The sequence below is a fragment of the Lonchura striata genome, chromosome 8 (assembly GCF_050655825.1).
Source record: "Lonchura striata isolate lonStrDom1 chromosome 8, ASM5065582v1, whole genome shotgun sequence".
Taxonomy (NCBI): Eukaryota; Metazoa; Chordata; class Aves; order Passeriformes; family Estrildidae; genus Lonchura; species Lonchura striata.
The window spans coordinates 24,996,135-25,022,212 of record NC_140710.1 but is presented as its reverse complement, the minus strand read 5'-3'; the positions used below and the strand labels follow the sequence as shown (position 1 = coordinate 25,022,212).

General features: G+C 42.8%; 1 protein-coding gene across 10 annotated transcripts in view; it reads right to left on the bottom strand.

Annotated features, from left to right (window-relative positions):
- Positions 1 to 544: 544 nt before the first annotated feature.
- PLA2G4A (phospholipase A2 group IVA) overlaps positions 545 to 26,078 on the bottom strand; it is a 69,781-nt gene continuing 44,247 nt past the window's right edge. For 4 of the 10 annotated variants that reach the window (XM_085586616.1, XM_085586617.1, XM_085586615.1 and 1 more), the window contains 11 exons: positions 22,217 to 22,353; positions 18,644 to 18,866; positions 17,750 to 17,909; positions 15,304 to 15,441; positions 14,827 to 14,919; positions 13,403 to 13,474; positions 11,436 to 11,711; positions 6,182 to 6,366; positions 3,156 to 3,351; positions 2,796 to 2,953; positions 545 to 1,998 (listed from right to left, as the gene is read on the bottom strand). In XM_085586616.1, the coding sequence (XP_085442742.1) occupies positions 1,867 to 1,998; positions 2,796 to 2,953; positions 3,156 to 3,351; positions 6,182 to 6,366; positions 11,436 to 11,711; positions 13,403 to 13,474; positions 14,827 to 14,919; positions 15,304 to 15,441; positions 17,750 to 17,909; positions 18,644 to 18,866; positions 22,217 to 22,353 (1,770 nt within the window). In that variant the 3' untranslated portion in view covers positions 545 to 1,866. The remainder of the gene's footprint in view (positions 1,999 to 2,795; positions 2,954 to 3,155; positions 3,352 to 6,181; positions 6,367 to 11,435; positions 11,712 to 13,402; positions 13,475 to 14,826; positions 14,920 to 15,303; positions 15,442 to 17,749; positions 17,910 to 18,643; positions 18,867 to 22,216; positions 22,354 to 26,078) is intronic. The other 6 variants (XM_077785514.2, XM_085586620.1, XM_085586619.1 and 3 more) reach the window with 3 other exon arrangements.

Below are 26,078 nucleotides of genomic sequence, written 5' to 3'. Positions count from 1 at the left end.
CCAGGGCCCACCAGAGCTCATTTCCAGGAATTGAGCTCACCCCAGAGGCTTCACCCCCTTCACCAGTGCAGGGTGGCACTTCCATGTCCTTCAGGCATGAAGGATCTTCCATGTGCTGCCCCTACAGTAATGTTTGAAGCCTGAAATAATTAATTCTCTAAATCCATATTTTTCTGCCTCCTAAGGGATCACATGCTGGGTTGGGAAAAAATACTGTACACACAAAGCAGAAGAACCTGGATTAAAGGGAGGGAAAATGAGAAACAAAGGATTACATTTCTAGGTATGGGAAAACTCTGTGTGGTTGGTGTCACATTGTGTGTCAGAAGAGGGTTTTTCCTGCATTATCTCCTTCCACATTATTTTTAATAATGTCTAAGGAACTTCCCTGCTTTATAAGGAATCCAAGATTAAAGGCAGCAAAGACTCATCCCATGCACTGTCTCTCTTGTGAGCTGCCCCACACCATCGAGCCACATCTCTTCACAAAAAAACTTAAAATAGCCCACAAATTATCAAAATAAAAGTGTCTGAAAACAGCAGGTGACAAATATAGTTTTATTTTTTATCATCTAGTAACACTGTGATAGTATAAACTGTATAAAGCTGATAAAACTCTTCTATGAAACAGAGTAGGTACATATATAAAATAAAAAATACAAATGTTACATTACCAAAAGGAAAGACGACATTTAAAAGAAAATATTACAATAATATAATGGTACCAGTTCCTTTCCAGAATTTATGGAAAATGTTTAAATTATGCAGCACTAAGATAAGTTACTTTTATTTTCTCCCTTGATTTTAAACATGCACTAACTCAAACAGAAATAAAACCTATTGATCAATACAGGAAATGTTATTTAACCATAGAACTTTGCATGTAGACTTGGACCAACCTAGGCTAATGGGAGGTGCCCCTGCCCATGGCACGGGGTGGAATGAGATCAACTTTAAGGTCCCTTCCAGCCCCAACCATTCCATGATTCTTTGGTGCAGTGACTGTTAAAAGAAATGCACTGTAATTATTTCCCTTCTCAGGGATTTACTGATTTTAGCAATTAAAGTTTTCAGAGGTGCAGCTGAGTTTTCTGTGTATCTGCAGAGTTACAGCAATACTGGTTGAGATGGTACTGAAATAATCTCTCTCTATGCACAGTCTTTTATTATTCAAAGTACTATGAATATATTTTTAAAATAGCCCTTAAGGCTTCACATTCTTACCTGGGCACGTTCTACCAATCCCCAGTGAACATCGCCACTGTCCCTTTGCAGAAATGTGTTATTTTAATCATGCTCAAATGCAAAATCACTGTCAATTTATGAAGAAACATTCAGGTCAGAAATACACAAACTGACAATAATTTAACACTGGTTGCCAGTAGCTCAAGAGTTCAAAAAAAAGTAATTTTGAGGATTAAATAAGAAAAAGAAAGTATCAGAGGTTCTGTTTTTTGCTGAGTGGTACAGACATTCTCATATAGCAGTTAAGTGGATTTCAATTTTTTTTTCTAATTCCATCTTACCCTTCAAGCTATGCCCAGTTTATATCAATTAAAAATCAATTACCCTCCCAAAAGAAACCAGTGTTGACAATTTTATAAGAAAACAAAAAGACACTGAACCCAATGATCTCCAACTAATTCCACAGTTCTAAAAACGAGGATCTCAACCTCCTGAAATGTTTTTTATCTCTCAGAAAACCAGTACAAAATGCTATTGCAACGTGAGCATTCCCAAGAAGACGCACTCACGAGTGTTGCACAGCCCTGTGAGGAGCAGGGATGCTGCACTCAGGTCCTTTTGCCTGCAGTTCCAAAGGCAGGAGCAGCTTCTGGGCAGGTGGGGCAGGGCTGGGCACAGCCTCTACGTGTGGTTGTTGTTGAGGTTGCTCTTGTTGAAGAACCTCCTGGCCTCCACACTGCTGAGGGACACGGAGCAGCGCGAGGGGTTCTGCTTCCTGTACTCGATGCTCTCCATCATCGCCTCCTTGATCACCTGCAGCCAGCAGCAAAACCCACACTGAACACTTGCAAGTGGACAGAAACAGCCCCTTCCCCCCTTAACAGCTGCTGCTCCCACTTTCAGCTCCCCTCCATCACTGAGCAGAGAGATCAATGAGTTTTAGTACAAACAGTATTTCTTGAAGGTATGAAACACTGATTTTAACGTAGTTAGTAAAAATATGAGGGAGGCCACTAACACCAAAGAAGTCACACAGTATTTAAAAATCCCCAGTGAAACTCAGAAAGGTAAATCCAAACACTGAGAAAAATACGTATTTCAAGGATATAAAAAGTAATTATTATGCTGAGAAAGATTAAATCTTCGTTTTTATTTCCTTTGTGCTGATGTAACAAGGGTTCTTCACTATATTGATTAAAACCCCTGTATCTTTATCTGGGATGATCATTATACTTGTCACTCCACAGATGTTGGGATCATGATGTCATGTTTCACGAACCACCAATTAAAAATAATTATTACTGAGTTAGCTGATAAAGAAATTTCCTTCAGAGAAAATTTCCAGTGTCCTTTCTGTCCAATTACACAAAAAAACACCCTGAGTATAAAAGTTCTGCATATCATGTTTACATCTCTAACAGTGCCCTTTGCTCAGCTATCCTGAATGGCTTGGGATGGTAAAATGGCAAAACCAAGGCAAGAACCAAACGAGAAAATCAGGCAAACACTGAGGCAAAGCCCTGTACCTTCTGTAGGGCAGATTTAGGGCTTTCCTCACATCACCCACTTCCCCCTGTAACAATCCAGCTCCTTTAGCCCTCCATACTTACATCCATGTTGTTGAGGGTGTTGAACTCCATGAGGTCATGGAGCCTCTTGAAAGCCTCATTGGGATACTGGAAGTTGAAGGTAGAGAAAGGTGTGTCTGGATCATCAAAAATATCAAAGTCTGCAAAATCCTTCTCTTCTTGTGTTTCTCTGGGAATGCCTGCACAGGACAAATACAAAAATTCCATCCAAATGCTAGGGCTGAGGATTTATTACCTTATTTTTAACAGCTCCTTTGAATTAATTCCCTAAGCTCTGCAGACAAAGATGGAGTTGTTTCAGAGGCAAAACATTCCTAGTACATAACCACCAAGTGATTCCAGAGGAACAGGTGGATTCAGCATCAGGAACTGTGAGCTCACCTGGAGCTTTGTACTTCCTGAAGTCGATGTTGGCCAGCACGAAGTGGATGATGGTTGGACAGTCCTTCTCCGAGGAGGTGTCCTTTGGTTTGAAAACATAGCACTCCTTCAAGCCCTCCCTGTCAAACACGTTGGGGTCTATCTTGGGAAAAGGAAGCTTGTTCATTTTGGCCCATTTCTCAGCCAGCAGGATTTCCTGGAAAGAGGAGAAAGATTCAGGTGCACGAAAGCTTCCACTGCAAAGTCAGGTGTGCAGAGACAGGGATCGTGTTGGGTGGTTAATGTAACTCATAAATTAAATTAGTAAGTCTCAGCACAGGAAGGACATGGAGGGAGTCCAGAGGAGACACCAGGATGGTCAGAGGGATGGAGCAGCTCTGCTGGGAGGAAAGGCTGGGAGAGTTGGGATGGTGCAACCTGGAGAATAGAAGCTTCAGGGTGACCTCACTGTGACCTACCTTCCAGCACCTGAAGGGGCTGACAGGAAACATGGAGAGAGAAAACCTCCAAGGGATGGAGGGACAGGACACAGGGAATGGCTTCCTAATGCTAGAGAGTAGGTTTAGATGGGATATTGGGAAGGAATCATTCCCTGTGAGGGTGGGCAGGCCCTGGCACAGGGTGCCCAGAGAAGCTGTGGCTGCCCCTGGATCCCTGGGAGCATTCCAGACCAGGCTGGATGGGGCTTGGAGTACGCTGGGACAGTGGAAGGTGTTCCTGCCATGGCAGGGGTGGGATGAGGTTAATGTCCCTTCCAGCCAAGGCACCCTTTGGTTCTGAGGACTAATCAAGTCCATCTCAGCACAGATGACCCAGCAGGACCAACTGAGCACCTCACTCACCCTGCCCAGGCTCCACCATCTGCCACATGAGTCACAGGAAGGAATGTGGTCTGCCCCACACCTGGGGGTGAATTTACAGAGCTGACAGTGAGGGAAAAGCCATCTATAATTTTACTTCGCAAAGCAGTACCAGTGCTGTGGCAACCACTGAGAGATCCTAAACACCAGGCAACACATTGTTGTACTCAGAATTAATTCCCAGTCAGGGGCTTCTCAAAGCACACCGAGTGAAGAGCACGGGAAAACAGGCTTCATTTTCCTCATGACAACTCAGTAAACAAGATAATTTGTAAATAATGACTCAGAAGCATGTAATGAGGGTGTGTGAGAGGGAGGAGAGGGAAGGTCAAATATCTTTAATCTTGGTTTTCAATGAAATAGGACCCTTCTTTGGACTACTGTTTTGGATACGCAGGACGTAAGAGATAGTGGGTGTAAAATGGTAAACCAAGGCTCGAGTCATTGAGTAAAATATTAGAGTGCTACCATAGATACAGGCCCACTTCTGAAGTGGCATTTGCTCTTTGCAATGCACCAATGGGACAGAACTGGCTCCTGTTCCTGTCCTCTGCCTCAGGAATATACCTGTGTCTGCCCCAGCAAACACCCACTTGTGCTCCAGAAACAATTCCCTTCAACAGAGGCTTCTGGAAAACCTGAGGCACCATCTAGCTTTCCCACCATTTTTTATCATATAAAGGAATTTTTTGCATTTTGAAAATGATGGTTTAGAGAAAAATCTTCATGCCACTTGGGTGCTCAAGAATCTCTCAATTTTCCCCAAGACAATCCAGAAATTTGCAGCTGACAAAGACAAAATGCTAAGGGTAGCAGGGGTGACCATATACAGCCTTCTGCATGGACTCCACCTATGGAATGTTAAAAAAGGGAGGAAAAAGATATTTCAGAAGCAATGACAATGCTGTGTCAGCAAAATGTAGCTGCAGGGCAAACACTCTTGACAAAAAAGGACATACGTTCTTATACAAATAGAATATTAAAGGAGAAAAACAGACTCTGGAATTCAGTCATTTAAGAAAAAACAAAGGATCTCAAGCACTAGGAAGTCTCAGTGCTCTATTCTCTCCAGTAGCCCCAAGAGATCTATATATTACAGGAATTTCTCCTTTTTGTTCTCCTGTAATTTGGCTTTGCAGTTGGCAGCACTGATCTCAAGCTCATTTTGCTACTGCTGTTCTTTTCTAGTGTTGTTTTGGGGGTTTTGTCACTCCATAGCAGCTGAAGGAAAAGAATTATCCATTTATTCTAACTGTAATTTGTCTGTAAAGTAACAGGAATGCCAGTTGTTTCTCAAACAGGAATGTTTTCTGAGTTCCCTTAAAAATTTTAAAAATCCATTTGGGTTTGAACTAAATAACGACTCTTTTTTGAGGATGGTAGAATCACTGCTGTTGGAAAAGACCTCCAAGATCAGACACAATAAATCCCACCACGCCCACTAAACCACAGCACAAAGTGAGACCCTCACAGCAGCCTCTGAAGTGCTGTTTTTTTCTGTAGCAGTTACCAAAGTGATCCATGTGAAGGCTCTGGGATCAGCTGGAGCTGTGTGGATGTGCAGGTTGTACAGGCTGACAGCTGTGCTTTCCACACCTGCTGCAGAAAGCAGCCGTGGCACTTACTCCCTGTTCTCCTGTTGCTGTTTTGCTCTGGGCTGGATGGATTTAAGAGCTCCACTTAAACTAGTGCTGGGATTATCCTGGTGAGATGTAAATGAACAGTTAGCCCTGATTCCAAAAGGTTATTTATTTAGCAATCCTGAGATGATGCATTTCTGCAAGACGATGACACGAAACCATCCATTTACATCACAGATCACAGAGGAGAGCAGCTGGGCGGAGGGAGAGTACAGCAGGGAAAATGACTTAATTGTTTAATTCTGACAGAAAATAAAACTCTGCAATCAGTGCCAAAGCAAAACTTCCATAAAAACAACCGAGCTCCTGCTTCAAAGCAAGCTCATTAATCCCTCTTTGTGCCAGTTGCCTCATGGAAGGCATGTAAACAGGAACTGAGGCACAGGGCAATATTCTGCCTTGACGTGGAAAGAATATTCCAAAGCTGTAGATGCAACAGGATCAAGACCTTTCTGGGACCATGAGGAATAGAACTGAGTCACCTTGAACTCCTGAAGGCAGGAAAGGAAGGGCCTGTGTCACTTACTTTGAAAGGAGGGCTGGAATCACTTGGCCTGGCTGAGAAATCAAAGGAGATGATGAGATCCACGCCTCTCTGGGGCCTTAGGATGAGCGGGTAGGGCAGGTTGAAGGTCAGCCCACTGTCCACGATGTGGATCTTCTTGCTCTTCACATCCAGGGGCTCATAGATCCTCTCAAACTCGTCAGGATCTGCGTGGAACACGGAAAAACCAAACCAAGCAGGGACACCTGAGTTAAGAACTGAGGTTCTGATGAGCTTTCCAGTCTCTCCCTAGGTTCTGGGGAGAGCATGGAATTTGAACTGCACAGTGTATCCCAGGTAAACACACCATGAATTCAAGTGTAACCAGAACTCTTAAAAACTGGAGAATGAGGTGAAAAGCCAGAACTGGAAGGGCTCTCAAGAGGCTCACAAGGCAGACCCAGAGGAGGTGAACCAAAGGGGACAAACGGCCAGGTTTGAACACAGCCATTCCACCTTCACTCCATCATCCCAAACAATCCATACACAAAGGAAAATGTTTATGGGATGTCAAAAGACATATTGGGGTGTCAGAGGATGGTCCCAGACTCTGTTCCATGGTGCCAGTGACAGGACAAGGAGAAATGGCCATAAACTAAAACACAACAAGCTCCACCTCAACACGAGGAAGAACTTCTTCCCTTGGAGGCTGCAGAGCCCTGGAACAGCTGCCTGGGGAGTGGAGTCTCCCTGTCTGGAGACATCCCAAACCCCCCTGGACCTGTCCCTGTGCCACCTGCTCTGGTGACCGTGCCTGGGCAGGGGTTGGACTGGGTGATCTCCAGAGGTCTTCCAACCCTAATATTCTGTGAACCCCTCAGTGTCCTACAACCCCTGCCCAAACCTACTCCCCCAGGCTTCTTCCCAATCCCACATTCTTCCTAGCTCTCCCAAATTTCCCCCCAAATACTCAATGTGGCTCTGCCCTCCTGTGACACCTGTCAGTGTCTGTTTCTGCTCATTAAATTGGGACTATCAGATCTTGTTTTCCAACTTGCATCAGACCTGATGACCTCACACTCACCACTCCAGCAGGAACAAAGAGAAATAGTGACCCATATCCCTAATTCAGGCACGGGACAGAATTCCCTGTCAGCCACTTGCTGCTGGTGCTGTCCCAGTGTGGTATCCACCACATTCTTTTCTCTAAGCCCAACCTAATGATGTTTCCCTCTAACCCCAACATTCCCTCAGGTGCAGCTCAGGAAAAACCAATCCATTTTCCCTGGGTGTCTTCACACTTGCCCAGGTCTCTGGACACTAGATAATGAAAGTGTCTGGACACTACTAAACTATCCCCGCTGTAATTAAAAACTTTTCCCCAACAGTCTTTTCTTGTTCCACACCTTACAAACATTTCAAAGGCATGATTTTGCTTTTCACCAAAAAATCTAATGCTCGTATCTGTAGAGGGCAGTGTAATGTAAGGAATGCTGGATAGAAAAATATAATTATTTCCACTATGATTGAATTTTCTGGCACCTACTTATTGACAATGATAGTAATCTGGGAAAAAAAATGGTTATTTTTGAAGCAAAGAAAATATATAAAAAATAACTCTAAGTCTTGTCCCTGTCATTTCAGGAGCAGCATGTTGTGATGACCAAACAAAATCTTAAAATAGATTATTTATTTTTTTATTTTTGTTGTTATTTATAAGAGGACTCTTTTCTAAATAATAAGGCATCAATTTCCCACTGTTTGCTTTTATTTCTAAAGGAAAGAACAGTTTAAATCACTGCATATTGTTAAAGGGCTAAGTGTGTTTATAAACCTATTTTAGAACCAGATATATTTCATAATCATAAATCTGCATAAGTGAAAGAAAATGTATCAGTATTTATTATAGTCATCAAAATTTTAAAAAACAGTAAAAAAACCCACACTGACTATAGTTCAGTTTAGCACAAGTAGACCAGTTTGGTTTTCCTCTTCTTGCTTAAAGACAACATGTCAAGCATAATTTAACCCTTGTTTTCACTAGAACTTCTAAGGAATTGCAAAAATATTTTTGCTCAAGTTTCATCTTTTCTTATGTTACAAAAATTGAATTTGAAGGATCCTTTAATCAAGAACGGCATCAGCTGTAACAGTGCTTGTGATGGGAGTGTTATTACTGCCACACAAACTTCCTCCCAACACTGAAGAATGAGATGGATCCTATTGCTTACAGCCCTCATGACCCTAAAATCAAATTTATCAAAATAATCTTATCATATTTTAAAGGAGAAAATGTCTTCATGCCATCAATAAATTTATAACAGCCATACAAATGGGTTTTAGTAATCACAGTCTTCATAGAATCCCAGAGCCTGGGACATGACTTTTCAGCCTTTTAGGAAAGATGCATTCCTATTACCAGCACCCTCCAGTCCATCAAACAGCAAACTGGGAAAAAATGGGAGGATGTGGCACTTGGGGACAGGGTTTAGTGGCAGTGCTGGGTTGATTGTTGGACTTGATGATCTTAAAGGCTTTTTCCAGCCTCAACAACTCTGTGGGTCCGTGTTTACCAGCCCAGCTCCATGTTTAGCCAGCTCAGCCCTGTCAGCTTCCCAGCAATGGGATACACAGACAGATTATTTGTTAGGAAATCATAGAGGGCACAGACCAAATCTGCCACAGATGGCAGCTCCAGTGGGAGGAGGGCAGATCAGAAGGGCACTTGCTACTGACGTCCATCTTCTACAACTGTTTCCATAAATACTGAAGTAAGGAAGCAGGGATTAGGGGCTATTTTCCTCCATTGTTATGCACTTGGCATTTTCTCAAATCGTTCTGGTGTGTTGTAACATCAAGAAAAGAAACAGAACAACTCTGAGTTCACAATGAAATCCTGATGAAATAAAAATGTTTAGCATTATCTCCACAAATAGAATCTGTGGAAAAGCAAAGCCAAGTGTTTTACTTCCAGACCAAGCAGCTGGGATCTCTGCTGCAGGCACTGCAGACTCTAAATTTAATCCTCAGCAATGACTGTAAGATTGCCCTAGGTCAGCCACAGCTCATCCTCTGCAGAGGGTTTGGGACAACTGGAGATGGAAAGTATTATTGATATCCTTTTTGATTCACTTATTTCTCCTTTGGAGTGTATGGCAATAAAGGAGAGAGTAAGTCTTAAAGCAATACAGACTTCCCTCTGCACTCAAGCTGACAGGTAAACTGTCAGTGCTAGGAATAAATATGCAGAGCTTAAATGCATCCAGTGCCACAGTAATCTAAGGATTTAAATTTTACACCAAAGACTCCTTTCTAGCTGCGCCTCTAGGCTTCTCAGCTCTTCCATATATTAGGAAAATTCACAGCATTAAAGTGTGGATACACTCATCACACTACTGAATGATTACATTTTATATTAACTACTGACATTTCAAGGGGTTTTTAACTGTTCTTGACAATAATATTGCAACCACTCACAGCTGTCAGATCTGAGTTGTAACTGCAGGTTTATGAATGTGGGCTTTGGCTAACAGCAAAAAACTGCAGTCATGTCAAACTTTTCCCATTTTAGCCCACAGAAGTTTTAGGCACTCCAAAGTAATTGTGTCAGAGGTGCAGAGTTCTGTCAAACCAGCATTTTATTTCCATCTAAATCAAATCCCAGGAAGCTGACAGTTGATTCTGAAGACTATCCACGTGTCTTAATTATGCAAAATTCTCATCAACTGTCATCTTTTCCAACCATAAATTTCCTATCCACTTTCCTGCCTCTTTTCCAAGTACTATAAATATTAAGACTACCCAGTTGTAAACACCTCTGAGATGACAGAAATATTTAGAAAGTGGAGTCCAGATGGAAATTATTCTTCAAGCCCTGCAAGGGATTTGTTACATTAACAAATACACATTAGAGCACGGCCGCTACTTAAGCTTTTAAATGACATCAGGTATTTACTGTTGCTTAATGAACAGTTGGGACAATGTCCTTCCTCTGAATAGGAAATGAGGGCAGAGGAGAATGGTGCTGTCACCAGGGATAGTTGGGAGGGCTGTGCTGGGAGGAGCAGCCTGGAGGGAACATCCCCTTCAGAGAGGTGTAGTGGTTCTTTGCTTGATGGATCACAGAATCATGGGATGGGTTGGAAAGGACCTTGAAGATAGCTCAGGGCCATCCCCTGCCATGGCAGGGATGCCTTCTACTATCCCAGGTTGCTCCAAGCCCTGTCTAGCCTGGGCTTGGACACTGCCAGTGCAGAAGAACACCAAGAAATTAACTGCCTTTCACTGAGCAGACTGCAGTGAACACTAAGGCAAAGGCTCCAAAATCCTAACCAAACACAATTATTCTTCACAGCTACTGTTCCACACACCATATCCCTCACAGAGTGAGGGAAGACTTTGAACTTCTTTTGCAAATTCATATTCTTCTGAAATTCTTATCCTCTATCAGCATTCTTGTTTAAGCCAACATGAAATATGGATGCACCTGCACATCAGGGACCTTGGAATGGAAGTGTTTGTCAGGTGGATTCACATTGGCAAGAAGATGGTGTCAGCAAAGTAAGAATCTACCAGCTGTGCCAGGGCAGGGCCAGGCTGGAGCTCAGGGAAAGGCTCTTCCCCAGAGGTGCTGGCACTGCCCAGGCTCCTTAGGGAATGGGCTCAGCCCCAGGGCTGCCAGAGCTCCAGGAGGGTTTGGACACCAATCCCAGGGATGCACAGAGTGGGATTGTTGGGGTGTCTGGACAGGGATAGGGGTTGGACTACATGATCCTGTGGGTTCCTTCCAAAATTCACTGATTCTGTGATCCTACAAGTGAAGACGTTTGTTGCCTCCAGGGGTTTTTCAAAAGACAAAGACAGCAGATAAGCTACAAAGGTTTTGCCACAGGAAAGCCCTGCAGGAGAACAAGGAAAGGTTTCATTTCCACCAGCAGGCTTAGCATCAATAAGAGCTAAGGAACAACCTGGCTGCCCTTTGGAGAAGGCCAAGACAGTGAGAAAGCAGATGTAACAAAGGGCACCATACACAAAAGCAGTTTGGTCCCCTTCTGCCAAAGCAAGAGCCACTGTCCCTCCAGTGGCTGCTCCACACGCCGTGCCAGGGACAGGGCAGGGAGCAGGCAGGAGTCACTGTGTGGTGCCCTTGGAGCCTCCCAGTCCCCTCACAAGCTCCACTGCTGGACAATGCCCATGCTGCTGTGGTGGCCCTCCTGGCGTGATGTCACCGTGCTGGGAACTCGCTGCCTCTGCCTTCATCAATAACCACAGCCAGCAGCAGCGTGTGGGAACTGACCTGCCACTGCTGCCGCCTCCTCCTCCTCCAGGGACTCCTGGGTGAGCAGCTCTGCCAGAGGGGACAGGGGGTAGCAGCTGTTGAGGTTCAGCCCCAGCATGAAGTTGTGCACCTTGCCGGCGCGGCCCTCGCGCGTGTTGAACAGTGCGCTGTCCCCCACCAGGGCCATCAGCATGCGCTGCACCCAGCTCTCCTGGCTGCTCTCCTGGCTGCTCTCCTGGCTGCTCTCCTGCTGCCTCTCCTGCTGCTCCCGCTTTGCCTCAGCACCCTCCGTGCCTGCACACAAAAAGGAGAACACCCAGCAGTGGTAGTTAACACAGCAAGTGCAACCCCAGCATTGCAGGGGCTATAAAACAAAGGATCGACGAAAATCAAAAAGTTCTTTCAACGAGCCGGGGGCTGGATGATGGAGCTTTGAAACAATGATTTTAGAGAAGTGCAGAGAATTCATCCTTTCAACTTCACAGCCCAGTGAAACCTTTCATCTACACCACAATAGTGTGCACGTGTCCATCAGGAAAACAGACTGGCAATGTTAGATGACCTGAGCAGGGCTTTCTCTGTAAGCTCTGCTGGGCTCAGGGATAGACCTGAGCTGATAAGATCCATACTTGACGTAGACCTGAATTCATCTGGATGTGCACTGACAGCCTTCTCCACCTTTCCTGCCTGTTAGAAATCCAGGAAAGCAGAGTTACTCTACATAAAAGATAATGCTATAGCATGGAATTCTAAAATACCTGAAATTATCATCACAGTAAACTATAAACTACAATTAATATCTGGCTTTAATAAACTAAAGAATGCAATGAAAGATTCAGACTTAGATGTCTGCAGTTGGAGCTTGCAGTAAAAATGACCTGGATTGGCACCACCCTGCATTCATTTACCTGTCAAAACTTGACTTTTTGGGGGTGTTTTGGATAAGAAAATCATTCAGGCTCAAGTTTGATACTTTAAATTCAGCTTTTAACCCACACTTTAAAGTAGCTGAGTTTTACATAAGCAGAGAGAAAACAAGCATCAGAGAAGTCCAACATCTGTCCAATAATATTCTATGGAAGTGAGAAGGATTTCCAAGTGTTTACAATCCCAGATTTGTTGGTTGTTCACTATGGCTACAAACTAGGAGAGAAATGTGTTTGGTGCTGGCTGTAGTGTTTAAACAGGAAATCCACAAATAAACACAAAACCTGGTACCACCTACAGTTTTACACATAAGGGGAGTTGAAGAAGCAATCACTGAGCTGAGCTAATGACATAATTCCCTGTCTCATCATCCAGGATTTTCTTTTCTTCTGTAGATCCTGAATTCACAAACAGCTGCATTCTCATCTTTGCTCCACTTGTTAAAAATAAAACTCGATTTTTGCAGGTGAAAATCACTCTAAAGATATAATCAAATAAAGAAAGCTGACTAAGACACCAGAAATCTCCAGGTGCTTTAGGTTCTTAGAGGTAATTGTCAATAGAATCTTTTCTTCCCACTGCCCAGCATTCCCTTTGTGGCTGTGCCTCTTCTGGGCACCTGGATTTGGGCACTGTTACAAACACTGTGCCATGCATGAGGAATTTCCTGTATCAGATGTCATTTGTAAAAGTGCTAGAAGACACTTGTGAATGCTGGAAACACATTAAACAATTCTTAAGTAAATATTTGATCACAAAACCCTTGAAAACAATGGATAATGTTGGTTTAGGAGGCTGGCAGCAATTCCAAGGTGCCTCTCAGCTCAGCAGTTTGCTGGAAACAGACTTCCAGAGAACTCTGGCCCAGCAGACCACATTTTTTGGGATGTATGTGGAATTCCAGACATGTGTGAGAGAATCACCTGATGATCAGCTTGAGCAGGAGACATGAAGTGAAGCCCAGAACCTCCTGGGGTCTCTTGTTCTCTATTTTGCTGAGCCACACAAAAGCTGATGGAAAAAGGAAATGATGAAATGAAATCTGAACATTTCCTTACCTTTTGGATGCTGTGACTCATCTTCACTGTCTGAGCTGTCATTGCTCACAAGGTGCTTTAGCCTAATATTTTCTGTTGAAAGAAATATAAATTCCTTTAAACTGCAGGGGTTTAACTGGCAGAACAGTTAAGAATTTCAAAACAATCTGAGTCATAAAATTGCTATAGTCTTTGTAACAGAAAATACATCTGAAGAGACTGGTTCTGCTGTGGACATTAGAATGTGAGCAGCAGGTATTGTATTCAGCCTGCAATTTTTGGGCTGGAAAAGAAAATGTAATCCTAAAGCAGTACCTCCCACTCCCCTCTGCACCACATACCTGACACACTTTATTCACCTTCATTAAAATGTAGATGTTTAGCTTCTGTCCTCTCAGCAGCTCCTACTGAACTAGGAAAACGTTTCTGTGGTGCCAAAGTGGCACTGGGACATCTCCAGCTCTGGTTCAGACTGTGGTTCAAGTCACATGAATATTTTCATATCTGATCTCACTTCAGAGAGTATTTTTTAAATGATATGTGAAATGAGTCACAGATGACAGATAACATTCTGTGTCTCATTACCTTTCAAAAGCAAACTTTTCCATGATCACATTTATTGACAGGGATCCTCCATGAGGAGCTGTTAACACTCAGGAGTTGTATCAGAAATAGGAACCTGGAGGTCTCATTCTCATCCATAAAGAAGAGATTATCAAACAGCTGAATTCCATCCATTAGGAGGCAGACAGAGATTATTTAAAAACTATCTCAATCTACATTTGCTCTTCCCACTCTTCAGAAAGATCTGGCTGTCTAGGACAATTTATTTATTTGTCAGATCTTCCCCTGTAATGCTGTTTTCTCAACAGGAAACAGAAGTGTAAAAAGCCTTCTATAGTTAACTACATTCTCAGATAAAACTCGATAAAGCCCATCCAAACCAAGCCAACTCTTTCTCTACAGTCATGTTGCTCATTTCTGTACCAAGAGTGAAACCAAAACCACTCATTTTGCAAGCAAAGGACCAGATAACCAACAGGCTGTGGTTAGAATGGAGCAATTTAACAACCCAGAGATGAGAAAATTTAGGTGCATTTTGCTAAACCCTTTAATAACACAGCCCAGTGTCAAGAGACTACAAGAGTAACTATGAAATACTTGAAAGCTTCTGCTCTCCAAAAATAGAGGATTCTATTAACTACCAGAAAAGAGCTAGCTAGATGAATGTGACTTCAACAGCTCTAAGTGACCAGAAACAAAAATGAAAGAAAGGAAAGAACTTCCCTAGTGCTCTTTCCCCACCTCAGCAGCATCCAGGAGTGCCAGCAACTAAAAGTAATTAATTCCACATTCCTAAATTACTACAAGCAGTGCCATCCTTCCACAGAGGGAGAATCTTGCTAGTAATTGCTCTGAATAGTGGAATTATTTACTAATAGTACCTAATTCTTCTTCCATGGTAGGCCCTTTATTGTGAGAATTGGAGACACCAAGGACTCTGTTAAATAATATTGAAAATGCACTGCCCCAGACACCTGAAAGAGAAAAAAAGAAAAAAAAAAAAAAAAAAAAAAAACAACAAAAAAAACCAACAATGAATGGTGCTTGGCAGAAGGAAAATAAACTCCACATATCTTAATAATAATAACTACTTAAGTACTTAAGCAGTTGGTTGCTCTCTGAACACACCTGTGAGTTTGAAGTCGGCCAAGTCATAATCTCCAAATGAGAACAAAAACCCATGGAAATTAGAAACAAATCAACAATGCCAATCCATATCTGTGAAATCTTTCCAATTAATGTCTTCCAGCAAACTGAGAGCTCCACTTCCTGTCTCACACTTTGTGTGACTGCATTTAAAAGTCTATGAACTACTGAAATTGCATTTATTTTTAAGCCCCTTTCTGTCACATACTCACCCATCAGGAAATGCAAGGGATTTTCAGTATATTTCTTCACCACTGTCCCCATAAAAAACTTGCTTCCAAACAGATCAGGAGACATGAAAGTACCATACTTGGCCATTCCAATTTCATATGGACTGAATTCCACCCAGTCTGCAAAGTCAGAAAAAAAACTGCTCAGTCAGAAATCTCAGGATGGAGGAAAACACAGAAATGAACCAAGCAAAGAAATTTTAGTGAAATGGGAAGCCAAATAACCATTAGGAATATCAAATCAAGGTCAGTGATGTCTCAGCAGGGAAAGAATCCTCATTTTCCCTTATCACAATAAACTTTGGTGAAAAGAATGAGGTTGGAAAACCAGAGGTATAAAAGGAGAGATGACAAATGAAGAACACAGTGACATCTGTTTTTCATCCCCTGCTTCAGCATGGTACCCTGCCACACGTGGCTCTCAGCTCCAAGCTGCTTTTCCTTCACTGCAATTCCACCAAAAACATGGAGAGCAGTGACAGAGGTGGCACAAAACCAATTACTGAATATCCCAAGGGTTGTGAAGTATTCTAGCAGAGGCATTTGGATTCTACCCAAACCAAAAGTTTTGTGGGAAATCCAATATCAAAAGGCAAAGCTGAGAGGCAGCTGATAAACTTAACAGTTCAAACATTGCCAAAGATCTCCTTAAAAGTCCATTTTATTGAAGAGGGAGCTCAAGAAAAATATGGAATAAAATGTTCAATTGCATTTTCTGATCTTTGCAGAAAATATCAGAAATTATTTGCATTCTATTGATGTAGGCCTTTGAAAATGGATCTTAGCTGACTTGGAAACACTTTTTTTGATACCAGTGGAGTTGCTTCCATCAGAGAATTCAGTTCAAAAAGGGAGAAAATAACAAACAAAACATATCTTCTCCTTTTAGCATTTCCCTCATTCATCTATTTCATCGTCCCTATTTTTAGCAGGGATTATTTGACTGGAAATAAATCAAAAGTAATTCTGAAAAAGAAAGGCAAAAGAGACAGGCTTTGAGATATCCCCACATGTCATGGAATGCCATCTACCCTCTGGATATTCCTGCTGACGTGTGGAGCAGAAGGTGAACACTTGTCCTGAAAAGGAAAGATTTAATCATGACTGCTGGGAGTTTCATTTCACAGGGTAATGCTTATCTAAGTCAAATACAACATCCTCTTTTCCAAATAAATCACCCACAAATCTTCACATTCACTGGAACAGAAGGAAATTCCACTGAAGACCCAGTCCAGAAATTTCGTATTTCCTTTAAGCAGTATAAAAATGAATTGGCAGCTGCATATGCAGAACCTGGGTAACAGCAAAGCTGAACTAAGAATTAGAATTAATTTGTGTTAGCCCACCTCCAGCTTGCATTTGCACTGAGGATTTCTCAAATCACAAAGCCTGCTCAGGGAAATAAAATTTCTGCCTTAGAATCAATGTAAATTAGGAAGTAAATATTTCTGTTCAAAATTTACTATAGCTCTTACATCAGGAAAAGCTAAAAGGAGGAATGGAGCTTAAAATAAGAAGCAATCAAAATCTAGCATCCTCTGAAATGACAGATATGTCAGCCTCAAAAGCCAAGATCCACTGGCACAGGGAATATCTTTTTATAGAGCAAAGTAAAGCCTCCAGGTGCTTCTGATCTTGCTTAGAGAAAGACATTATTAACAAAATATCATTTTGGTTTTAAAACAGTAATTCAATTAAAATTTATTTAAAACAGAAGTTCATCTAAACCCCAAATACTCCTATTTTCAAACAAAAAGGTATCAGTTTCCTAAGTAGCAAAGTTAAAGACACATTTTCCCATGAAATATTTAGCCTAATTTACAATTCCTCATTTTCATTTCCAGCCAAAGCTTTGACAGCAACTTCTTCAAATAACTATTTTAGGAAATACAATGATGTATAAACCTGAGGCAAAGCACCTGGCACTTCCCTTTCCAGTCTTGTGTGTAACTACATACAGATGCATACATCCTTGACTTAGTGTAGCATCTTCCACAACTGGACCCACTATGAACTGAGGTTACCAGAGGTGATTAAAACCTAGGGAATAAATACAAGTAAAAGGGGTTTTTTGTGTTACCAACAGCACTTCACAATGGGCAAGAAGTGAAAAAGAGGCATTATATCTAATTTGTTTATCAGTTTTAATCACAGAATCATTAGAGTTGGTGAAGACCTCGAAGATCATCATCTGTTGATGTCACCCTTCTCTGAAAGAAGAAGGATGTTTTCTTGCTGTTTGATACCCTAATTTAAACATCTTTTCCATGTTGAGGTCACCAGATTTCTCTTTGGCTTGGCACTCCTACCTAAATATGTCATCACTTATCCCTGAGTAACTACTTATCACTCTGTCACATTCCCAGAAGTCAGATGCAATTAGTCTCAGGTGCATTAAAAAAATTGATTTTTTTAACCAGCCACACACCTCCCCTCCTTGCCACAAGTGACTCAACACAGATTGGGAGCACACCTGCAAACATCAGCTCTGAGACATCTGGTTTGACATGCAGACAGGTGAAGAGTGGCAGAGCACACTGGGCATTATTGATCTTCTCTTTCATATTGCTCAGAGTGGTGTCCATCCTCTGCAGGGAAAGAAAGACATTGGTCCCAAACACATCTTGTAAAGGCCTGAATATATATATATATATATATATATATACACACATATATATTATATACAATATAAAAAGAAATATCACATATTTTTATTTTATATAAAGATCTGAGTGACTCCTCTTGTCAATGGAATTTGATAAGAAAAGTTTTTCACTGATGTGTCAGGTTCTGATTTAAATTAAACATCAGTGCATTTTTTTCATCCCTTGGTACACAGGGACTTGTCATCAACCTCACACAATCATTAACAGCCTTCAGCATTAGAATTCTATATATCTGCCACTAAATTCTGTCTTGCCTCTTTTTCAGTGTTTTAAATTGTTTAAAACCCACTATCAGTGTAACTCGAGGGATAGAAATGCATAAAACACATTTGCAAATCTACTGACACATTTCCATTTTGCCATAAGATCAAATCCAGCTGCTGCTCACCTGACTCATTTGAACTGGAAGTCTTTGTGCCTGATTCAGCCAATTAGGAATTTTCAATTATAGAATACAACAGCATGAAGCTCTCCTGTTGTCTTATTTTCAAAGAAAGCAAGGGGATCTTTCATGTTGAGATTAGTACTTTTTGAAGCAAATGTTGTTTCTTATAGCAAAACGTGCACTCTTTATTAAATGTCACTAAGGCAATTTTAAAAAAATACAGTAACAGTGGGGATTATATGAGAGTTTGACAGCTTTAACAAGCACTCACATCATGGATCAGTGTTTCCCCTATGAGCATCCCAAAGATGTCTGTGAAGGTGACAGGCTGCCCTGAGCTCTTCTTGTTCCACAGAGCCTCGATGTAGCGCTTGACCTTCTGAGGGGTGAGCAGCAGCAGGGGGTTGTGGCTCACCGAGTTCATCAGCTCCTCATTGATCTCCTTTGGGCCCTTGGCTGGGAAATCAGGGTGGGAATACAGAGTTGACATATACCTGCAAAGGCAAACAGGCTCTGTGAGCATCAAACCTGCTGCAGTGTCAGCTGCCTGGAAGCTACACGAAGCTCATAAATGAGTTGGTGCAGTTACTGATTAAATCAGGTTAGTTAACTCTCCATTTATATAAGAAATTGTAATTTTCTTTTTCTCAAAGCATAGAAAGCTGAGCAATTTGTTCTAAATATAAGCACAGGATCAAACACTCAACATGCATTTTCCATAATGTGCATGAAGCAAATTATTAAAGAGTCCTCATTTTTCTGTTTAAGGGATAACAGACAGAACATCCTAAGCTGAAAAGAGCTCCTCCAGTTCTCATAGCTGTGTGGCAGACTGGAGATCCTAGAGGGACACATGAAGTTCTCTCCCTGTAAGAGGAACCCCTCTGCCCTCCAGTTCATTATCACTACTGAAACATTCCTAAAATATCACAGAATACCAAAATGGTTTGGGTTGGAAGGGACCTTAAAGCTCATCCAGTGCCACCTCTGCCATGACAGGGACACCTTCCACTATCCCAGGTTGCTCCAAGCCCCATCCAACCTGGCCTTGGACACTGCCAGGGATCCAGGGACAGCCACAGCTTCTCTGGGCACTCTGTGCCAGGGCCTGCCCACCCTCACAGGGAAGGATTTCTTCCCAATATCCCATCTAAACCCACTCTCAGCCAGTGGGAAGTCATTCCCTGTGTCCTGTCACTCCATCCCTTGGGGATTGTCTCGCTCCATGTTTATTGTCAGCTCCTTCAGGCACTGCAAGGCCACAATGAGATCACCTCAAGGCTCCTCCTCTCCTGGTGAACAATCCCAGCTGTCCCATCCTTTCCTCCCAGCAGAGCTGCTCCATCCCTCTGACCATGCTGTGCCTCCCCTGGGCTCTCTCCAGCAGCTCCAGCTCCTCCTGTGCTGGGGCAGCTCTGCAGGTGGGGTCTCAGCTGAGCATGGGGGTGGAATCCCAATCCCTGTCCTGCTGTCCCTGCTGGGGACTCAGCCCTGGGCACAGGGGGTTCTGGCCTGGATATGGCCCCACTTCCCAGGATATGATGCTTCCATACTAAACTGAAGCACAGTAACTACAGCCTGTGCAGAGTTAACTGACTGAGGATGAGGTCAGTCTTGAGTTTGTCACTGAGAAACAAGCTTAGTTTTACTGCAAACAAAGCTCAGACACACGTGCAGGCAGCCCTGGCTTCCACTTGGTTGGGTTGGGCCACACCAAGACAGGCCCTTCTAATCTGTGAGAGGCTCATTTACTGCTATTTACTCTTATTTACCCAGTGACCAGGCCCAGGTGCACAACCCTTACTCCAGGCACAGCTCTGAGACACACACCGGGCCAGCCTGGCCCTGAGGTCATGCCCAGCCATTCCTGGGACAACACAACCAGCCCTGTCCCATGTGGGCTGCCAGGACTCCATCCACGGCTCCACCTCGGCTCCTGGGCGCAGGGAAAGGGGAATGCAGCTGGAGAAGTCAGCACAAGGTTGAAGCAAGATGGCAGAGAAGCACTGCTCCAAGGTTAGGCATGCAGCTGAGGGGACAAGCAAAAACCTGCCTGTCCCACCAGGAAAGGAGTTCTCCACCCTTCAGGAAAAAAAAAGAAAAGAGAATTATTCCCAAAAGACAGACTGCATAGAAAAGAAAGAAAAGGAAGGGAGTGCCAAAGTGTCAATTTATTTATTCATCAAGCAAGGAAAGACTGAAGGATGACATCAGAGAGCAAAGGCAAATTTGTTCAAACACAACTGTCTCCAATCTGTTTCTGACTGGAGCAGTTCAGATAACCGAATATAAATAATAATCTCGGTATTTTAACTCAGATTTTATAGGTTTACATTAGATCAACTATGTATTCACCCCTGGGTTTTCCCCAAAAAGGACCTCATAGCCAGCAAAGTGACGTCTGTCCTGAGCAGGGATTGCAAACCCTTCCCTAGAAACACAGGTAATGTTTTAACACCACACTGCACTATTCCACTGCTCTTCATCCACCTTCTGCTATTCACAGCTGTGACAGAAGTACATCCACCTCCCTCAATGGACAGGGATAATCTGCCCCCACCACCAGTGAGAGAAAACATGGGTTCCCACCTCTTATAGTCCAATCTAAAGGACAAAATTACTCCAGTTCACAGACACTTCTGGCATTTCAAAACCTCCTGGCATTCTGAAAACTTCCCTCTAGTCTGGGAGAGGGGAAACAAGATTCACACAATGAAAAATAATTGACAAAAAAACCCCATACAAAGAACAGCCCTGATCATTATCTCCTTCAAGAGTCAACTCTGGGGTTAGAGAGTAGAATTAAAATTCATGTGCTTCCTTAGAGCTAGACCAGGTGATAAAACATCCCAGGCAGTTTACCTGCTTGCTCATATTACAACAAGTCTTTTTCTCTCACAGAATTGAGACATTTGTATAATCTCATGCCTGAGTCTGAAAGGACCCTGGAGCCAGCTTAAGTCAGGTGAGGCTGCTCAGGGCTGTGCTCAGCCAAGTTCAGCTTCCACATGAGCACTGCCTGAGTCAGACTGAGGATGACACCGTCCCCAGCCTGCTCAGGTGAGCATGGCTCAACACATTCCAGTTCTTGGCCTGTCTCCCTGCAACATAGTTTCCCAAAGAGTTAATCTAATTACTCCTTGTCCTTTCCCCGGGCATCTCCAAAAAGAATTTGTGTTCTTCACAGCTACTCATCAGGAACCAAAGATAACAGTAAGATCTCCTCCATCAATGCCTGTGCCTGTTCCTCAAGGTTAAATGAACTATTTTAAAACCTGATGTATGGTCTAAATTAAACAGTGCCAGTGGGACTGAGACAGTGGATAATCCACAGAGGGATGCCCTGCAGGGTTGAAGCCAGGCCCCAGACATCCCCAGTAAATCCACCAGGATTTTACAGTGGGTGTAAAATAGAGTAGAAGATCTTTCAATGATTTTTGAGGAGCTCTAAAAGCCCTCCCGAAGCATACAACACATTTTGGGTTGATTGAGTCATCAGCTTCAAATCACAAGGGATTTTTTTTGGTTTTTCACTTTTAATCAGGAAAATAAAAGAACACACTATAGGTGTTGATACAGAAATATGAGTGCATATGTGTGGCACCTCCATTCATCCATTCCTGGAAAAGCACCTGGAGCCTGAGCTGTCCTTGCCCTTTGGGGCACCCAAAACACCTCCCCCAGCAGATTTGGATGTGTACAATAGGCTGTGAATTTTTTTTCACAGCAGAGACATTATATATTATTATATATTATTATAACCAGAGACGTAAGTCAGCTCTGGTGACAATTCCTTCAGGACTTGCTGCAGGGAAGCTGAGGATAAGCAGGAGGAAGGCCTTACCAGGTGGATCCAGAGAGCCCAGCAATGTAGGTGGCACAGTCCAGGACTCCAGACTCATAAAGTGCTTTCATGACTCCAGCAAAGCCCACCATGGCTCGGAACCCCCCTCCTGAGCCCAGCACGGCGATCACAGGCACCTGCAGGGATGAGACAACACAAGCACCACATCAGGGACAAGGGACATGACCTGGGAGCACCCTGTCCAGCCTCTGGACATTCCAAGAATTGGAATTTGTTTGAAGAAGTCACCACTTGTAGCAAGATTTCTTTAAAAAAATCATACTTGTAATTTCTTTAGAATGTCTGTCCTTCTTATCTATGATGCAAAATAGAGGAGATATTAAATTTAGCTATTAAATGAACTATTTAGTTATAAAACCACAGGGATTTTTAAATCAAAAAAAAAAACCACCAGCTTTAATCCAATTCATATCATTGTGACAGAGCCAAAGGCAGTAAAATTTACTAATGAGAAACAGAACAGAGACAAATAATATTTTGACTGGGAGTTTAAAAACAAGTTTTATAACAAAAACATCCACTATTACTACAAAGCATGAAGATAATCTCAATTTTACCACCACTTTGCAAAAACTACCAGAGAGCTAATGGGAATTCACAGGGATCTGGACAACTACTCAGCCACCAAGAGAGGATTGAGCGAAACCATGTTTATTATAGCACCAGGTTAAAATCATGTCCACAGGTGTTCATTTTACACTTTTCTCCTTCTTATTGCCCAGCCCTGACATCCAGGCTGCTCCCCTCAACTACACAGCTTCCCCAGGTATCTAAAAAGAAGACAAAATAAAGTAAAAATTCATTTGCTCCCACCATCTTATGTTTTGGCCTAAGTAAAGGGCTCATCTGGTTCCCAGTTTCCAAAATCCAGGAGGATTTTCCAATGTTCAGGGGTGACAAAGGATTGTTACTGAGCATAAAAAGAATGGCACAGCTTTGCAGAAAACCCCTATCTGATCAAACTGCTAATCTATCAAAAATCTCCCTGAAAGGCAATTCCAGGTGCCAACAGACAGGATTAGTGACAGGGGAAGGATCCATGTGATGACAGAGTGCTGTTCTTTCTGCAGACTCCATGCGCCAAGCCATGAAACTCCCCTGAGGACTGACTGTCCCAAGGAAATGCCCGTGAACAATGACCAAGGCACTCAAGATGTTTCTTGAGGTTTCCACTCCCCAAAACTGCTTATTCCTGATGCAGTGAGATTATTTTGTTACCTTCTTCATAAGGTGTTCAGCTTTAGTAATAGAAACCACAGGTATTAATCGTGCAGCTCCAGAGATAGGGATCTATCCCAAAAATGACACAGCCCAGGGAAGGATTTGGGATATGTTTTGTTAAGCCAACACCCCAATAACGGAGCAGCTGCTTTGAAGGAAGAGCCATGTCAGTAATCACTCCTTTAATAAGGTGGGGAGGCTTTGAAAGCTCCCCAGGAGCACTGCCCGCTCAGCCTGAGCAGACACATCCCAGCAGGGTGGAGATGTCACCTGCAGGTGCAAGCCTGGAGAAGCTATGTGAGAACACTCCCAGAGCACCACTGCTCCACCCATCAGTGCACTGGCACTGGGAAAATGGGAGAGTCCCTCCGGAAGCAGAGGAATCCACTATGGAGACAGGCTGGGAATGCCCAGAGAGTCACCAACATCCTGACTGCAAATGCGTCCTGACCCACAGGCACTCTGGGCACCCCAGGTTCCTGCACTGGGAAGGGTGGATACAGCAAGGGGAAAGAGGATTATGGAATTACAAAATCATTCAGGTTGGAAAAGACCTCCAAGATCATCAAGTCCTGCCATCAGCCCAGCACCGACACCGCATTCACCACTAAACCTTGTCCCCAAGTGCCACAGCCACACACTTTTTGAACACTTCCAGGGATGATGATTCCACCACTGCCCTGGGCAGCCCCTTCCAATGCTTTACAGCCCTTTCCATGAAGAAATTTTCCCTTATATCCAACCTGACCCTCTTCTAGCACAGCTTGAGGCCATTCCCTCTCATCCTGTCCCTGCTCCCTGGGAGCAGGACCTGAACCCCCCTGGCTGTCCCCTCCTCTCAGGTTTGTTAAACCAGCTTTTTTAACCCCAGTTCAGTTTCTGACATGTTTAAGGGCACAAAACAGTAAAAACTGAAATGAAATACACCCACCCTGCAAGCTGCTCTATGGGATAAATAGGGCAGAAGCAGGGAGGGGGGGAATGAGCTGGAGCCAGAGCACCCAAAGCCAAGAACCAAGAAACCACATCCTGATGAAGAACAGAGGGAAGAGGATACCAAGGGCTGCACATTCCTTTACCGAACCCCAAATCCTTTGTACAGAACCACCAGCACATGAGTTCACTCAAACCAAAAGGTTCTTAATCCTATCTTCCAGTAATCAGGCAAGAAAAAGCTAAACCATCTAAATCTTGTTTTTGGAATGAGTTTTTATCCAAATGCCCTGGAAACACAGTGTGTAAAACCTGAATACCTGTGGTGGAAAAAGAATGCCATAGGGCACACAAATTATTATTAAAAAATTGTTCTGCAAATCCAATCATAGAGAACTATACACTTTCTTTGGAAGATTATGGTATTTTTAGAAAATTGCTTGAAGCAGCAAAAATTAAAAAATAAACAAGCAATAACAGAAGTATGAGAAATCTCTACCTCTGGGTTTCCAGAATGTGCCTCAGGATTAAGTTAAGAAATTTGGAACTAGTCACTTCCCCATCCAGACATGTATAATGAATTCAGAGGTATTAAAGTCTCTCAGCATCCCTGCAAAGCACAAGCTACTCACAGATGAAGCAACCCGGGTGAATTTTGAGTATGGGACTTGCCCAAGATTAAACAAGACCCACAGACAGCTAAGACTACTCAGTGTCTCCCAGTTTCATGTTAAGTCTTCCAACATCCCATAAATCCTCCTGCTATCTTCCATCTGTAGCAACAAAAGTAAAGCTACGGTTTAATTTTACAAAAAGGGTTTTTTTTCATCGCTAGAAACAGATAAAAAAATCTGTAAGCTTAGAAATACATATTTGGCATATGAAAAATGGGAGGATACCTACAGTTACTGTGTGGGAAGATGCAATTTAACTGATAAAATTTCAGTATTGGAGTCAGTGAGGGATACCAAGGGAAGATGATGACACAAAGAATAAGAGATCTTAGCTTTCCTTTGTAATAATTCATGCACGGAACTGAGACCTGAGGCACTGAGTTCCAAGCGGAGCTTGGCAGAATATCCACATCCTTTCTGAGGAAGATCCTCTTCTGCTCTAGGTCACACCAATGTCACACTGACAGATTCCTACTCTGAGAAGATCTGCATGTGTTAAGATTAAAACAACTGAATTGAAAATTAAGAAACTTTGAAAATGTTCCTTCTCAATACACACCATTTATCCCAGTCCAACTAAAATGTGTACAATACTTGTTAAATTCTCTCATGCTCCTCAGAAAGTTCACAGCAGAACATTCACAAAGCAAGACAGAGTTCAAAAGTACACAAGAATAAAACATTTACCACCTGCTCAAAACTTCACAGAAATGTAAGAGATATTCTTCAGTTCTGATTGCAAAAGATTGTCACATTCTCCTTATACGAAAAATGCACAAAAGGAATCAATGTCAATGAAGGGATCAACCCAAATTAATTAATGGACTCTGTTCATTGCTTGACACTCCCACAGGCACAAAGTGTTCCTGTCACAATTCTGGAAGCAGCACAGGGAGAGGGAATGGGCAAGGAAGGAAGAGGATGGGAAAGCTACAACAAAGTAAGTAGATCTGTACCAAGTGGATTCTTAATTAACTCTAATAATGCTCTAATAATGCAGTGTTTTATGAAAC